Source organism: Cyanistes caeruleus, chromosome Z, assembly GCF_971803275.1.
Source record: "Cyanistes caeruleus chromosome Z, bCyaCae1.hap1.1, whole genome shotgun sequence".
Classification (NCBI taxonomy): Eukaryota; Metazoa; Chordata; class Aves; order Passeriformes; family Paridae; genus Cyanistes; species Cyanistes caeruleus.
In genome coordinates this window covers 2,139,357-2,157,441 of record NC_141732.1, presented here as the reverse complement: position 1 = coordinate 2,157,441, position 18,085 = coordinate 2,139,357, and the positions used below count along the sequence as shown (strand labels likewise).

The 18,085-nt window shown below is 37.3% G+C and overlaps 2 protein-coding genes and 1 long non-coding RNA gene across 3 annotated transcripts in view; 1 reads left to right on the top strand and 2 right to left on the bottom strand.

Annotated features, from left to right (window-relative positions):
- Positions 1–18,085, top strand: part of EDIL3 (EGF like and discoidin domains 3) — a 231,965-nt gene that overhangs the window by 32,078 nt on the left and 181,802 nt on the right. The gene's annotated exons all lie outside the window — the stretch shown is intronic.
- Positions 1–18,085, bottom strand: part of LOC147647974 (uncharacterized) — a 119,651-nt gene that overhangs the window by 30,653 nt on the left and 70,913 nt on the right. The window lies entirely within an intron of this gene.
- LOC111941611 (uncharacterized) lies at positions 718–17,608 on the bottom strand. Its single transcript, XM_086866880.1, has 8 exons — positions 17,407–17,608; positions 9,487–9,628; positions 7,289–7,822; positions 7,045–7,147; positions 3,934–4,005; positions 1,415–1,494; positions 1,029–1,228; positions 718–923 (listed from the first exon to the last, which is right to left on the bottom strand). Exons 1-7 carry the CDS (start codon positions 17,606–17,608, stop codon positions 1,210–1,212), a joined length of 1,152 nt encoding a protein of 383 aa, XP_086723006.1. The 3' UTR covers positions 718–923; positions 1,029–1,209.

Below are 18,085 nucleotides of genomic sequence, written 5' to 3'. Positions count from 1 at the left end.
CTCCTCCTCTTCCTCTTCCTCTTCCCCCTGCTCCTGCTCATTGTCACTTCTGTGTAACTCAGATAATACTCCTTGCTTAGTGGTAATTCTGTTTCTTTAGTCTTTGTCATAAATAGGGTTAATAACATAAAATATTAAAAACAAAGCATAAAATGCTCTCTCCTACAGTAAAGAGGAGTGTGGCCACACTGGGGATAGATTCCTTCCCACACAGGTCTCATGATGAACAACATTTCCAATAATACTGGAATAGAAACTAAAAAAAAAATAAACAGTATTTGGATATCTGAGGATAGTTTTAACTATTCCTCTGTTAACTTTAAATTTTATTTCTGATAAAAACTGTGATTACTTTCTCTCTGTGCCTGCAGTGGGAATCAGTGTCTGAAAATTCACATTATTATTTGAAAAGGCTTTGAGCTATAGACAAAGGTTGTTTTATTTTCTCTTCCTGAAATGCTGAAGTTAATAGCAAATGCCTTCATACAATTAGCAGATTAATAATCAAGGTTTTTAAGACTACTCAAGATTAGGAATTTATCTCTAGGCTTCTGAAGTTCTCAAATGTAATCAGTTTAATTAGTTAGATGATTCCACCTTGAAGGATGTTAAAAATCATTGAGCATTGGGCTGTTCCTGCTCTCCACTTCAATTTGCTTCTCTTCAGAAGTGAGCTCTCAGTTGAGTGCTTCATTCCCAGTGAGCCACGCAATAATAGTAAATTTTAGAGATTATTTTAATGGTTTTTAAATATAAGTCTAAAGCTAAGGCTTACCCAAATAACCAAATTTATTCATTGAGGAAGATTTTTAACTTGTTCTGTCCCTGGAAGAAAGTGTTTTCTGCTTGTCAGTGTTTTTCAATTTTTCTATCTTTTGGTAAAGTCTGAGTTGATGCCTCTTTCCTGTTCAGCTGCAAAGTATCTAAAAAAAAAAAAAAAAAGCTAAAGGAATATTAAATTTTCAGTTTGGCAAGCACTACAGATGAAGGAAACACAATGTTGTCTGTATGGCCTTTACTTAGCTTACCTTTGTCTTGTGATGTAATAAATGATTCCATGCTGTTTTCTGCTTTAAAAGTGGATATTTTTCTTTATGCCACAAGGCAGTGGTGGATGTTTTTTCACTAAGCAGAGCATCTCCTCATTCAGTAAAAGCTGATTCTTCAGCAGCTCCTTGCATTTATTATTCTACTCATCATGCAATGATCTCAGGAGCAATGCAGAATTCTTTGGAATATGAGAATAGAAGACAGCAGTTGTGTTCAGTGATTACAGATACAACCAGACATTTTTGTCCTCCCTTCCTCTCAAAAATGTGAGCATATGTACCTGTTGCTCAAAAAGTGAAACTTTTTTTTTTCAGTTCAGTGATTAAAAAAAAAAAATTAAAAAAAATTAGAAGTCCAAACTTACTCTAAATTCTTCTTGGATGTAAATTGATTCATTCTTCCTGGATGGGAATTGATTAAAAGTTTTGGCAGAAGATAAAAGACCTGAAAATAGAGACAGGTATGTGATAAAATATCAGAGTGGATTCAATCATTGTGTTGTGAGTACACATCTAGTTAATTCCCCAAGCTCTTGGACAAGATGGTCTCACTTTAAAGCAGGTAGAAGTACTACTTAATCCAGAGTTTTGGTAAAATGTGTTTTTTTTTGTCATGTTTTATTGCCTTAGGTTTATACCTAGGTTCAAAAAGCAGTACAGACATACTCAAACAAGAAAAGTCTCTAACTGTAAATTGGTGGAAACTCAGTACAAGTACTGGGTTGCCTTTCACTGATTTTGTAAACCTCTGCTCTAAACTGCTGTTGATTCTGATGAGAGCTTCTTTCCGCCCAATACTGAGCCCCATTCCACCTGAGCAGTGATTTTTCAGCTCCATCAAGAAATGCTTCTCAAACTGCCCTTCAGACCACTCTGTGCAATTCTGGTTGTCAGACTGGGACAATACCTGCCCAGAGCTCAAACCTGCATGAAGCTGGGCTTCTTTTCCCTGTTATTTATCTCAGAGTTGTGGCTCCAAACCCATTTGCCTTGTAATCACAGCAGAGTTAGGCTTTATTTATTGCGCACTACTCAAAACCTGCTCCTGGAATAGAATGATTAATTTCCTTGCAGGCCTCATCAGTGTTTATCTCTGTAAAAGTCTTTTTGCAAGCTTCCTGAATGTGTCTGAAAATATTTACACCCAGGTAATTGCACCTGCTGGAGAAGGAAACTGAGGCAGGGCAAGCTGGCTGCCTGATATTATCACAGCATTCCACTTCTTTAAGGAGAGTTTTAAAAGTTCAGCTAACAGAGCTAACATTTACTGCAGGGGATTCACATTCTCATCAGTCTTGTCTGTAACATCTGGAGTTCACAAAATGAGCATCACAGGTAGCAACCCTTAAAGAGCATTCTGGGTGGAAGACAAGGTAACTCTGGGGTTCAATTCCACTGTTTTAACCATGAGATATTTTTTTTCCTTTTCCTGTAATTATCTGAGCCAATAATTTTGTATCATGTGGCACTTCCAGTAAATATAAACCCAGTGGTATCTCCAATATCTGTCACCACCGATTCATGACGTTGGCTTTCTGAATTAAATGTTTTGCTGACCAAAATGGAGGAAAAAAGTTCCCCCTCCAAACTGAAAATGGGGTCTTTGTTTCCTGTAATAATACATTCTGTGGTTTTGGAGTGTTTTTTCACTTTGCTAAGGAAACCACAGCAATCACATTTCAAAAAGAAATCTTGTTTCAGGATACAAATTGGAAATACTTATGTCATCTTGAAAACATTAAGATTTTTCCTCAGGGAGTCCAAATTCTTATTGAAGTTCAATTGTAATAGACAATTTTCAGCCCATTCTGTTTTGCCTTGAGTAGTAATCTATTGCAGTATAACTCAGCCTGCTCAGCTATGATGCACAGGAGCTCCAGTTTGTGTTTTCACCATGAATTAACAAATCATATTCTCACTCACCTCATTGGCATAGATGATTACAAGGTTTTCCTTCATTTAAATACTGTCTGAAGTAGAAAACCTGGAAGACCTCTGTCCAACAGAAAGCAAGGTTCTGTGGTTGTGAATGAGTGGTTGACCAGGACAAAGACAACAGGAAGGAAGTTATAAACAAAGATTTATCACATATCATTGCAGAGCTGTTGTTGGTACAGACATTGGGGGTCCTTTCCTCTCTTCATTTTCACATTCAGGTGATTTAGAGATGGAGAATAATTGGCACAACTTCCTGGTAAGTGCTTCTGCATTTCAGACTTTGCAAACAAGAACTTGTTCTTGTCAGGACACTGCATCAAGCCACAGCACCTTATCCCTGATGCAGGTTCTGCTTCCTTCCATGTGCATCTGAGACTTTTCCTATTAATAATCTGGACTGACTTCCTTTTAAAAGTATTAACTATCAGTACTTTCTTGGCAGAAACCCATAGTTTTTCCAAGTGTTTCCACTGACAGATAGAATCAGCCTTTGGGTTAATGCTGGTAATGTTTGTTACCCACAACTTTTAAATCCATTATTATTATTACTATTATTACTTATTTGATTGCTGCCTACCCCATATTTTATAGGGTGTTTCCTTCTGTTTCCCTAAGATATCTCTGTCAAGAACTCCATACCTGAGGTGAGAATTATCTTGAGACTCTCTAATTTTGTGGTATTTTTTTATCTTTTTTTTTTTGAGATGTTGAAACACCTTGGTTGTTCACCAGCTTCCAGATTCAGTGTGTACCAGCACAACAGCTCCAGGAGGGCAGTATGAAAATTCCTCACTTTTCAGGCTTTTCATTTGCTTTTTGTTGCAACAAATGACAAAAAACCCCACAAAATCCTGCTGCAAAGGGCAGAGCTCCACCCAAGCCTTGTACGTGGAAGGCAGTTTGTGTTGATTTGTCTAAATGAATGAGAGAGAAATTTTTAATTTACCTTTCCACTTGCCCAAGCTGGCAGAATTTCTGGGTGTTTTGGTTTCATAGAGGCTGTGATCTCCACAGGTATCTGATACCAGAAAACAGGTAATACACATTTGGATTATTTGATGGTGAGTTAGCAGGAAGAGTAAAAGGGTATTAAAATCTTACACTCTTTTATGTGACAAAGCCTTAGAGGAGGATTTTGGAAATCCCTGTCATAATGTTTCTGCCCATATCAAACAGCTCTAGTAATCTAAATCCAGAAATAAGAATTTATATCTTGCAGCATTCTTGCTTTCACATAGATATTCACACTCATTTCTTCTACTTAATAGTACCAGAAAGTAATAAACTCCTGCTTTTCAACAGAGAGGAAATAACCCACGTTTTCCATCCAGTGGTGAGAAGGGGAGATACTGGAAGAACCAAGCTGGTTGAAGGGTGCTGAGGGATTGGAATCTGTAGACTCGGATTCTTTACAGACAAGGACTTCTCACATGCTTTTATTCAGGGCATCAGCAAGAAAAGCTGATAGAAACACCAGTAAAAGCACAAATTCAGTGAAATTACTTTGGCATTTCTACCTCCAACCTAATATGTTAAATTCTACTGCATATTTTGCATGTATTTTTATGTTATCAAATGTCATGGTGCTACAATACGATTAACAAAACCAAGTAGTAAAACCTGTTTTTCTGTGTTCACATAACCATACACTTCTGCTTCATCTGCTAAAAAAATAAAGTCATCCCAGAAACTCACAACAGCAAATATTTATCTTAGCATCAAGATAAACATGAGAGGAAGAGCACAGAGAATAAGGAAAGGCTGTTGTGTGTCTCATCATGCTGAGGAGTTCTCTGCACATTAACTTGTATAGCAATATCTCTTACAGATTAACATACAAATATTGCCCAGGCATGGAGTTATCTGTTACAATTAAACTTATGATGGATGTGCCAGTGTGGACAAACTGCAAGCTGCAGCAGTGGGTATGATGAGTTATCTCTGAAAAGTGAATGCAGTGAAAATTTCAGGGAGGTGATGCACTGTGAAGAAAAGAAAATGATATTTAGATAAAGTAATCATGGGAGAGTCTGTCTGGTTCATGAGCAAGTGCCAATCAATCCCCTGTTCTGCTCTCAGGTGGCAATTCAGAGTGTTGCCATGGCTGTCAGCCACTCAGGTGTAGCATGTACTCCTCTGTCTCACTAATTTCCAAGGGATGCAGGGAGGTTCTGAAATGATAATTGAAATATGTATGACAATCCAAGAAGGATCTCTGCTGAGGAGGTGCCACTTTTGGAATGAAACCAGGATTAATTTACTCTCTTTGACTAGTGCAAGAGTCAGGATTGAAAGGATTTCTTGTATATTCAGGTACCGCCACCACTACCACCAAAAATTTGCTACACTCAAAAAAGAAAAGGTATGAAGAACATAGGAGGAAAAAATATCATTTGCTTAGAGAGACAGGAAATAGGAAAAACCAGTAAATATCTGGAAGCTCGAGGTGTAGTGTCCAATATAGATTTTGTGATAACCTCTAAGGCAGAGGACAAGTCTTCCTTTACAAATGTACTCCTTTCTAAAAAAAACCCAGCAGGCAAGAGAAGAACAAGTAATCTGAGGGGAAAAAAAGCTATGAAAGCATTTTTCTTTCCTCCAAGGATTTTGCTACTGTCTGTCTCTCTGTAAAGATTCAGTCATGGGGATGGAGAGATCTTACTCTGCACTCAATATTCCTTTTTTTTAACCTGCCCTACTGGGATTTTTTTTTTTCCCTCATCACTTTGTCTCTGGTGACAGGAATTGCTGAGACAGAAACATGAGAATGACCACAGTGGCTTGTTGCTGTTTATTTGAAACCAGGTTACCTTGCAAATACCCTCTCTATTCCATATTTTATGTCCTTTCTCCCTGTGCCTGCCAGTCCCACCCAGTAATCCATGAAGAGGGAGAGCAGGAAGGGAGGAAGTAATCTGCTTGGGGATATCAGCAGGAATGGGTGTGAATGCTTGTTTACTCTCCTAAATGGCAGGTCTGGGTGGTTTAGTGTTTCATCTACTATGTGGACCACTGTGTAGAGATTTTGGAGCTTGTCAGGGAATGTGGCAGAATGAGTGGGAATGGGAACAGGCAATGTTGTACGACACTAATGACTACCAAGTCTGTTTCCATTTCACATCTTGGGACTCTAAAACAACAAGGTTCCAGAGATCTGAGAAGTGCTCAGAGAAAATTTTATTTAAATCTCCTTTTTTTAAATCATTTTTTCCATCTGCCCTTAATGAATTTTTTCATTGCACAGAACCGAGGATATGCATTGAATCCAGAAGCATTTTCTCACAATATCAACATTCAATTCATGCATTTATAAAAAGCAGATGTTTCAGAGTAAGTTTGCATTGTTGAATAGCCAGCAGTGATGAAACTATCACAGTAAGTTGTCAGGAGGAAATACTCATATGACAAGCAGTGAGCTATCCATGCTGGGTGCAAGTACACAGATTTGATCACCACAAGACAGAGCCTAAATTTCTGAAAGAGATATCTTAATACTAAAATCAAGGCTTAAGTGTCCTGGAAGACACATTTTGGGAGACAATCAGCTTATTGCCAGTGCTGGAAAGTGATGTGATAACAATGTGTAAGAGTCCAGAACCTATTAAGACAAGGTTAAGTGATAATAGCAAGACCCCTTTTATGATTTGAACATATCCATTTTCTTAAATGTTATCTTACTTTCATCTGCTAATGCATGAGAAAGTTGTAATTAATGTTCCCATTCTCCACAACAAATATTTGTTACCAAGAGTAGCTAAAAACCGCAAAGATCAGCTCCTGAGCCCAGAATTGTCTAATCCATGGCTCTGTCTTTAATTTACATCCCAAAAACGTAAGATTTACATCCCACAAGCCTATTCAGCCTTGTGTAGTTCCCTTTTTTCCTCAGTCTGGTGGAAATCTCTTACTGGTTTGCTGTGAGCATCTGTTGGTACACAGCGATACTCTTTCAGCTGTTTGCTAGACAGCTCTTAAAATGGAAACTGGATCTCCCAGAAGGCACAATCAGCAGAGATAGCAAAATATAATCTATTTAAGTATGTAATCAAATTTTTACCTGAAATAGACTGCAGCTTCTTGGAAAATGGGTATTGTTCTCATTCAAATTTTGATGACCATGGAAATGAATCCACATCACTAATATTTGTATAACTTTATATCTGAGAAAAAAAAAAAAAAAAAAGAAAAAAAAATTAGGGGAGCTTAAATACCCTGCCAGTTTGGATTATGCATCTTGAAGTAGGTAACGCAGATTGGTTGTGTGTGGAAATTTTTAAAAATAAAAAATTTGTGCTTCTTACCGACCTGCCAATTGAAGATTTTTAGAATTGAATAAAGAGAACAACCCGGGGAGCCTGGGTGTGAGGGAACGGGCAGAGGTGAGGGAGGGGATCCTGCCCCTCTGCCCCGGCCAGCTGAGGCTCCTGTGCAGCGCTGCCTCCAGCCCCGGGCTCCTCAGGCCAGCAGAGCCCAGGAGCTGCCGCCCAGGGCCCAGGGGAGGCCGCACACAGCATTTGGGCTCTGCAGCAGCTCCAGAGGCTGCGGGAGCCGGGCCCGGCCAGGCCGGAGAAGGGAAGGCCCGGAGGGGATCCCGTGGATCCACACAAACATCTCCGAGGGCTGCCAGAGGATGGGGCCGGGCTCTGCCGGGCGCTGCCGAGAATAAAATAAAGGGCAGCGAGCGGCAGCCCGGCAGGAGGAAGAACTTGTGTCCATGGAGGGGCAGAGGCCTGGAACAGCTGCCCAGGGAGGGCCTGGAGTGTCCCTGTGTGGAGCCATGGCAGCCCCAGCTGGGCACGGCCTGGGCTGAGGGAGCTCCACAGGAACATTCCAAACTATTCTGAAATTCTTATGATCTGTAAATTCAGGTTTTCAGCCTCGTGGAATGCAGTCTGACAAACCTGAAGGTATCTGGGGGTATTCCGAACAGGGCTTGTTGCCCTTGCATATCTCCACACCCTTAAGAATGTTCTTTCCTGTGGGTTACAGCCCTTGCACCCTGGTTTGTCCGATCACGTCTTGCACTTTCTACAGTGTTTTAATTGATTACTCATTTTTTTCTTACCACTCATCCTGTGGGGGAGGCTTTGTGGACATTTTTTCCTGTTTTCACATGGGACTGGTATTTCTGATATAAGTGACAGTGAGACCAAGGAAGAGTAAATGATTCCATGATCAAGTATTGGACTTCTGCCCCTTCTTCACTGGGTGTGATGTGGACTAACTCTCTTCTCTCTAAAATCTTTTCTCCCAAAAGGACTGTGGAGTGCACTCTGGACAGCTGCTTTTTTCTCCTGGAGACAGAAATTCTATAAAATTGGCTTACTTTCATGTCAGGAGAAGCATTTCTTTCAAATATGTCCTTAACTGTAGTGAAACAAGATGATTAGGAGGAAAAGGGTGAGGGAGATGTGAATCTGCTATCAGTGTAATTCAAAAGAAAGGGCCATGGCAGAGAAACTTTTTGCTTGTAAAAATGGTTTATCTGTGCAGATATTCTTACGTTCCTACAATGGTTTTGCAACTTTATTTCCTCTCCACTAATTGTTACTCTATTACTATTATTATTACTCTGTTTGTCTGCTCTTGACTGTTGCATACCTGAGGAATTCATGACATATTAATGTCCCCAGTGCAGCAATAATTTTATCTAAGTTCAGTTTTAGACTGTTTTCTGCTTGTATCCTCATGTTTGTGTGCCTTCTTGCAAATTAAAGACGGAAAGAGTGAAGTTAAATAGCAAGCTGCTTGCTTTGTGTCCATCTATGCTTTGACAAATCACCTGAAGACTATTTTGAGAGGTAGAAACACTGAAAAATACTTTATTGACAGCACTGACAAAAATAACATTTCAGTGGAGGAAGTATAATTTATTTCTTGGTTTTATAGTAAATAGTTCCTCTAGCAAGTCCTGCCATCTCAGTTCTGTTCCTGGATGTATGGCTTGGGGTTTTTGTGCAGTGAGTCAGGTATTTGTATCCTGTTGTTGTTACAAGGTAGAAAATGTTAGACACACAATATAATCATCAAATAAATGGATTTTTGTAGCGATTTTTCAGATTGCAGCACCTGAAGGCTTATTTTGACTGGTAAGAATATCTCTGAAAAGTCAAAGCAATGTTGCCAATGTGGAGTGACACAGCTCTAAATCTACTCTCTTGAGAAGGTCAGAAATCTCAGAATTCTATCAAGTAGGATTTTTTTTTTTTTTTTTTTTTTTTTTTGAGAGAGAGATACAGGCATTTATTTTGAATCTAAGAGTTTTGCTCATATTGCAATGACCTTTGTGAGTTTCTGTTAGTAAAAGGAGTCTGGCTTTACTTGTGCAGTCACACTCTTCTGTAGAAGCTATTTAAAAAATACCTGAGACTGAAATCTAGGCAAGCCAATGTGAGGTTTAAATGGGAAATAATTAATTTTAGAAACATTTCAGTAAGGCAGTGACAACAAAATAATTAAAACTGTACTGCTAAGCCACCAGACCTACTGACCTTCTCACCGGCAATTTTTGGCCATGAAAGAGGAAGAGCAGGTTGATTTGTCTGAGGTAAGGTTGTGATTTATTTCCGTAGTGTAACTATCCTCAGGCTCAGTCTTTCCTGAATTAGAGCTGTTACCACCACCTAAATCTTGATATACCCCTGAAAAATGAATAGGTCAAATAAGGACTTAGTAGGAATTGCATTTTAGAAAATGTGAGGTTTTCTCCACCTAGGTAAAATGACAGTGTGTGTACATTTTGGGGATCCTTGTCTGTTTTTAGAGGTGAGAAGTGGACACAGAATACAATTCAGCTGAGTATCTGCTAATTAAGCTGATTTATGCAAGCCTGGAAAGCTCCTAGGGAGTAGCTGGTTAGAAGTTGTGGAAAACTAAAAATAGAGAAGTGAGTCCAATCTCATATATTTAATGTATTTGGATGAGGACATTGGTTCTGTGGAACTTGTGAATTTTGATTAAAGAATATTAATACTGCACCTCTACTTGAATTTTCCAAGCTTGTGCAAATACATTCAAAGCATGTAACAGCAGTATATTTTATATGCTAACATTTGTATGTTAGCTGGGAATCAGTGCTGTATGGATTTTAAAAAATCTATCTCTACAACCATTTCTTATAATGGCTGAATTTTATTTAAAATACAGGTTTTCACATTAAAGTAACAAGAAAACTGCTTAGTCAAGACTAAATCCTCCTTTGATTTGGTCTTGCAAGCACCCAAAAAGCTGTGCCCAAGCTTTTATGATGGATTGGGTTGTAATTTTCACTAATTCTTTCTCACTGTTTTCCAGAGTATTCTCAGTGGAATCTAGTTACCTACCAAAACAGAAAAATATCCCAAATGTAGTTTATTGATAGGTAATGTATTTTGTTCTGCTTAATGACCACAAAATAGGAAATGCTTCATTTGCCATTAAAGGAGATGGACAACATCAGGTAGTTCAATACATTTCTGTGAAAACAGATAGCATTTTGTTTTCTCTGTTTCAATGCTGTTAGATATCTAATTTTTTTTTTTAATTGAGGTAATCAATATTTATATAATTCATCTGCATCTCAGACAATATTTAGATCTTCAGTTACTTAACCTTTTACATATTTTTATTTCTTATGCAGCACATTCACACTCTAAAAAGTGGCAATTAATCTCTAGTACAAAACAACTTATACAGCTTACATATTCAATATTTGCTGAGCACCTGGGACATAATTTCACATTATGCTTGTCTGCAGGTATGCAACTGCCCTAAGTGAGTTGCACAAATGAATTTGGGGCAGATACTTCAATAAATGTTAGTTTTCTAATTGAAAAAAAAATGAAAAAGAATTGAATCAAGGAAATGTTTGTTTTGTTTCACTGTGGATATGACATTGTAGGTGTTCAAGGACTTGGTGCAATTCATAGAATCAAAGAATTATAGAATGATTTGGGCTGGAAGAGACCTTAAAGCTCATCTGGTGCCGCCCCTACCATGGGCAGGGACACCTCCCACTGTCCCAGGATGTTCCAAACTCCATCCAACCTGGCCTTGGACACTTCATTTTTTGTATATTGAGAACTAAGTAATTCTTAAAGGCTCACAGAACCTCATGGCCATTACCTGCTCAGAGTAAATGATGTTTTTTCAAGTCAGACTATCACAGGTGGGTTGCTGGATGCAGCACTCATCAACGTGGGGTTTTCTGCCAGGGGGCTTTGTGCAAATTGTCAGATTTACTCTCAGTTCTGGAAAAAGGGTTTTGCTAAATAATGAAATTTCTAACACAAAAAAAAAAAAAGAAAAAAAAAGATAAAAAGGAAATAAATATAAACTACAGTAGAAAAATCAGTTGAATTTTGCAGGTGTTCTTGGTTGCAAAATTTATTTGAGGGCAGAGCACAGACAAGCAATTAGCTGTAAACATTACAGCAAAGACTTTTGAGGTCAGGTGAGATTCATAACACCTCAATGTCATGTGGAGGGAACTCTGCCTGAAATCCAGGCTGCTTTAAAGGAAATTCTTGTAGCTCAAAGAGTCATTATTGCAGGTGGGACCCCTGATACCATTTCATATTTGTTTTCCTGCATGTTTTCCTAATTCCACCAAGTGATAATTGTTCTTAGCTCAGCCAGAAAGCAGCTCTTAAATGGAATGTAATATTTCAGGCTGAGCTCAGAGAATTTGAAGCAATGCCAGATTCTAGAATTTAGGAGGCTCTCCTTTGTAGAAAATTCCTCACAAACAATATTACACATGTAAAGTTTTGCTGGGTGAGTACTCACTTCTGTGGCAACCCCATTAAAATTTCCTCATGAACCACCTGAAGAGGAGGGTGAGGTCAGGAAGTCAGTCATGATCCTTGGGCATCCAGATCTGTATTAAATAATGTCCTTTTAGATGTTGTGGTAGCACAGAACTCGGTCTCACTTCCTCATCTTCCACAAATATATTTCATGTCTTGAAAGAATTATGGAAGTTTTTAGATTAACTTCAGTAAATGCAGTTCTCCCTTCACTGAATTTCAGAACAATGATCCTCAGCAGCTATTTCCTGAGTTTCTTTAAACTGCTTAAATCCATGCTTTGGTGAGAGTTTCAAAGGCATGACGAGATATTTTAATGAGAAAATCTTCATGTTTGTATAGTTTTCATTTTAATGGCAAGTGGCCCAGACAAAAATAGCAAAAATCAATGGATGACATCTTTGGATTCTCTTTTGTTGTGGCATGCAAAGTCCTGATGTTCTGACTGTGGCAAATTTTTTCATTCTCTTGGGTAATGTCACATGAATGTAGCCGTGTGGATTTTGCATTTTGGATGTCTTTTTTATTGGTTTATTTTGTTGTTTTGTTGGTTTTTTTTTTTAATTTGGCTTATTTTCTTAGGTTTGTTTTTTGTTTTCTTTGGAAGACACTTTACTAATGAATTGATATTAATTGCCAATTAGTAAGGGGAGTTCTTTAGAAGGTATTTAGTCCAGCACACTTGCATGCTCCATTTATATTCCTGTCAGCCTGTGGAGGTCTTCATCTTGCATAAATAACCCAAGAATCTGTACAGCAGACATTTCTAAATAAATGCTGTATCATAGCATGAATATACTGTACCTGTACTTGTGATTAAGATAACTTCATAATTAAAGACACAGATCCCTGAAATTCACCACAATAAAACGGTTTTGTGAGGGGGAAGAGACAAACCCCAAAGCAAGTTGGCAAAAATTAGAATGGATTATACCAGTCTGATTGAAATGTCTGGTGCACAATCATAAAATTCAGTCTGCAAGTTTGAAGCCCCATCAAAACCTCATTAGCTTTAATGAGACTTATAATATGCATTCGAGGAGACAGATTGTAAGGTTGAGGCTCAAATTAATACAGAGTTGTTGTATGACAACTTACTAATAACATTAATCTTTCTATGACCTGTTCTGGCAGGGTATTTTGTGAAAAAGACAAGACTTTTATTTTATTTTATTTTATTTTATTTTATTTTATTTTATTTTATTTTATTTTATTTTATTTTATTTTATTTTATTTTATTTTATTTTATTTTATTTTATTCCCCCAACTGGAGGAATTTTTTGCCATGCACCTGATTGACTAGGAGTCAGATTAACTTCTGGGGGGTTGTGTTTTATTTGTGTCTGTCTGTCCAAATTACATTCTGTGTGCTCCTAAGTAGATTCAAATAGCATGGTATAATTGTAATATTATAATTTTCCTCTCAGAAACTCTCGTAATATTTGCTGAATAATTATGAACTCTACACAATCAATCCCAAGGGGTCCTGTGTAGATTTAGAGTGAAATCAAATATGGGCCCTACAAAGATCATCCTTATATGACTTAGAAGTCAGGATGTGATCATCTTGATTCTCCCAGTTTTTCCTTAGAGTTTTGTTTTGGCCAATTTTGGAAGCCTCTGCTTCAAAATAAGAAGTGCTAACTTGAGGAACCAACCAGTAGGACTGTAAATTATTTAATTTTATTTAATCTCCTTTATTTTTTTATTCCTATTTTTTTTATTATTATGATTATTCTCACCCCATTTTTTTTTTTTCCTAATCATTGACTGCAATGTTGAAGCATTCTTGGATCTGAGGAGAGAAATTACATTCTGGTAGCACGTTTTCTTTCTTCCACCCTTCTGAGTTTTGGTAACATATTGGTATTGCATATTTCATGGGGCCTCTAAATTTAAAAAAAAAAAATTGTTTTAAAAAAATAAAATTAATTGCTTTATTTTTTTTGTGAAGTAATTATTAAGAAGAGGGTGCCCAGAAAGGGGTCTCTGTTGTGCCTGTCACTCTTGCTGATTACAATGACTGATGCTGTGTAACATTCCCTAAATCTGTTGTTTAATGGGGGTGGATGAGCTGTTAGATAAATTACATTTGTGAACTTGATTGTTTGTTTGACTCCATGGGCCTTAGTAAATATGACAAGGAAATTACAGAATTATTTTTTGTCTCTGAAGAAGAAAAAAAAAAACTTTTTTTATTCCTGACTGTTTGTGTTGGGTTTTTTCCTGCCCCTTTGGTACGTGGCTGTCTCACTGCTGCTTCTTTCTGTGTTTAATTAGCACCAGAAAAGTTCAGTCCCTACTTAATACAGTGTACAGCACCAGTGTTTCTGGAAAAAAAAAAAAACCAAACTGGAATTGAAATTGAATGGTATTGTCTATTTCAAAGCTTTTTAAAAATCATAAAATGTTTCATATCATGACTCAAGCTTAAGTCATTGTGTGCTCACTTTCAAAAACAGAGTACTCTTGATTTTCTTTAATGTCTTGGTTCAGTTTAGGATCATCTCTGCTCTCAGAGATTCACATGTGAGTTATAAATTTAATGTTATAAAGATGATTTCCAGACCTGAGAGGTACACTCAACTCCTTGCTTGTATTGAGGTATTTAAATAAAACACTGAAACCTCTAAAATTTGGGACAAACATTTCAGTCAATGCTGTGTGGGAGGACAGTCAATAGCCACAGCAGGCTTTCATTGTCTGCCTGACAGAAAACTGAGTCATATCTGTTTTTTAGCTCTGGCAAAGTTTGCTCATTCGTTTGAAACTTGCATTTTCTTATGCTGTGGTTTGAGTGAGATGGGATTTTTATTAATTTACGTATTTTTTTCTATATATATTTTCTATATACATTTTTTTCTATACAATTTTTCCAGTTCTTTAAAAGAGGACAGTCTTAAGAGCTGTTTGCCTGAAAGAGCCAAAACAAAACAACAATGTGAATATATGATAATTTTGTTGCCTAGAAATATATTTTGGGTATGTGCATTGAATAGAAAAGTATGGAATATTTAATTCCAAGGTCTCAGTTAGGTTGGGTGGTACTGGATTAACATTGAAAGAGCTGGGATTTTAGCTTTAGTAGTCCACATGCTTTGTCTGTGGTGAGTTATCAACAAGAATCATTCACATGCAGAGGATAACACATTAGATTATTTCTTTCTGTGTCCCTGCTTGTCTCCAAGAAAAAATGAAAAACCCTGTGGAAAAAAATGGAATAGTTTAAGAGTTCTACACCTGTATCTACAAAACACATTTAGGTGTGCTGTGCAGAGTTTCAAGGATTAAGAGCTCACAAACAGAATTTTGAATAGCTTAAAAATGTAGTTAATGCTGTGCTTTCATCTCACACATCAGGCTCTCATGGCAACCCTGGAGAGTTATGAATTTCATCATAAATGACCATGATTCATCATACTAATTGTATTTCATCATAAATTACCCTGATTGTTCATTATTTCAGCTGTAACTTATATGTTTTTTTGGATTTCACTGAAGATGCAATTACTTACAGAAAGTCACTTGTCACCTCTTATTGTATGAATGATAAATTAAATTTTGGACTCATTGCAGTGAATTGTTTTTACACAGGCTACGCTTTGCAGAATTAAAATTTGGAGAACACTAAGAACTTGAAAGTTTCCATCGCCTGAATCAAAGCTAGTTTCTGGCTTCCTAAAGGACCTTATTTGAGTAACTTAGACATAAGGCCAACATTTCTGCAGTCTCTGGAGCCACATAAATATTTAGATACTATTAAAGTAATTATGTCTCACAGTGATGCAGTTTCTTGTGAAATACAGACATTTTATTAATTCAAATGGAAAGTGAGCTAGATTCCTTGAAAATTAAACTAGCAATCTATTTATTTGAACAATTAAATATATACAATTTTACACTGTATAAATGCAGTCTATTTATAATGCAATTAAATTTTGCTAGCTATGAGAATTTGTATTCTTTACATACCAATGCTGTTTTTCATTTAATTAATTTCTTAGCAAGGTCATTTAACTAAATTTCTAATTAAAATATTTTGTCACAGTAAGACTGAGCTAATAACAACATCAACACAAGTTTTAGAGAGAGACATTAAGGTTTTTTGTTTTGGTTTTTTGTTTTTTTTCCAACCCCAAAATGAAGTAATGGTAATTTAATGTCAAATTTAAGGAAGAAAAACTCTTTTCCAAATCATTTCCATGTGGGACTTTTTGCTGACTGTGTGTGAGGTATATTGAGCAATACTGAATTAAAAACTGAATTAATATTATATTTATGTTGTGTTGTAGCAACGTTCATGCCCATGCCAGAACAAGATCCCAAAACAAGCTGCCATTCACCCATGATGAATTCTCACACCTGCTTCTTTAGAATACTCTGCTACCTTGATTTCTTCTCTCTTTTTTTCTTTAAATAATCCTCATTGACCTTTTAAAGGAAGAGAACAACATGATCTGATTGCAAAAAGCAAACAGTTTTGGAATCTATCCCTAATTATGGCCCAGATAATCCCTTTTGATTTTTGCCATGGAGAGGGTGATAATGACAGCAAACCTGTTGAGTGCCTGAAAATCCATTGGTATTCAGACCTTGGCTTATCTGATGTTATCTTTTACTGCTTTCTGCTTATTTTTTCTCTCTTCCCTTTTTATTTTCTACCTGCTTGAAGAGAAATTGAAATTAGAGATAGGACAAGAGATGAGAGAGACGTGTTATGGGTGGAAATGATGCTGTTGGCTCATGACATGAGATACATGGAGGGATTATTCAAATAGTATTTTTCCTGCTTTAATGTTCTGCCTGGCAAGTGTTCTTGGATGGACTGAAAAAAAGGCCAGGTGTGAGTATGGTGACTTACTTGCAATAAGTATGTGCTTAGTAACACTGCTGAACATCTCATTTCCCATGCAGGCCTGAAGAGAATGAGTTCAATTATTTTCCTCTTATTATTTATTCTTGTGTAGATATCTTTTGATGACTTCGATGGGGTTTTTGACTTTTTATATTAATATAGAGCAAGTGAAACATCAAGATATGGGTGAGTGTAGACATTGCATGTGTCTTCATGCATTCTGAAACAAACAAAAGGATTTGTATTGCACACAGAAAAGGAGTTATTGAGTTGTTCATAATAGAATAATTGTCCTTATAACTTAATTAAATCAAGCTTTTGGCTTGTAGAGGTGTAGCTGAAGCATCACTAACCTGCCAGTAGCGCATCCCCATATTTTTGTTACTTTTTAATCCCTTTGGCCCTGAAGTGGAAAGTAACAACAGACTTTAAAGTCTGTCATGTATAATTAGCACTTACTGAATGTGGTGGTAAAAGTGATAATTTTTTTGCCATTTTAACACAAAAATGTGTCCCATGGGATTGCATTGCATTACATTACCGACAGAAAATCTCATAAGAGCATCCTTATTGAAAAAACAAGTTTCAGGAGAGCGTTGCAAACTCTGCAGTCAGTTTTTAGCCTCGTGAATAAGTAATAAAAACACAGACACTGGCATCTCAGTGCATTTCATATTAAGAAACTAAAATTATTATGCCTTCTCCCTTTATTTTTTTATGCTAATCACAAAACTCCAGGAAAGCCCTGGAGGAGGAGATGTTATTTCATACCTACTACCTTCTGCTGTGACAATGAGAAGTGGCAGCATTTCTTGCACTGCCAGCTGTTCCTCTGGTTGCTGGTGGCTTGGCAGTGTGCTTTTTTCTCTTTTCTTTCCATCTGATCCAGAAATTCTGCCTGTGGAAGGCCAGGCAGCACAGGATCGGCCACTGCTCTGCTGGTGTTTTCCACAGGACAGTTTTTTGCTGTCATTTGTCATGTAATTAAGGGGAATATTTAAAGATGGTCTGGAATTCTCTCTGAAAAGGGGGAATTAGATGGGAAAAGGCCAGAAATTCAGAAGCAGAAGGCTTCTGTGGAAGTGCTTGTGAAAGAGGACGACCAGGCAGCAGGGGTGGTGTTTGATTGAAGCTGGAATTTTGCATCAGCTTAGGCCTGTAATGAACATTCCAAACCCACTTCACAATATTGCAGAGAGAGAGAGAGTGAGGTGTGCTGTTTCTAGGATGCCCAATGCCTGCCTGTGCTTGTGGTTCCCAGCTGGACTGCAGGGAGCTCAGAGGGCAAGGAGAAGAGCAGAACACAGAGAGAAAGATAGAGAAATGCATGTGTGTTCCCTCTGAGCAGCTCCAGAGAAGAGCAGAGAGAGAGAGAGAGAGAGATACTCCAAATTCAGTGATTCCATAAATTACCAACCCCACAATATTGCTCACCAATTTGTTACTCACTATTTTGG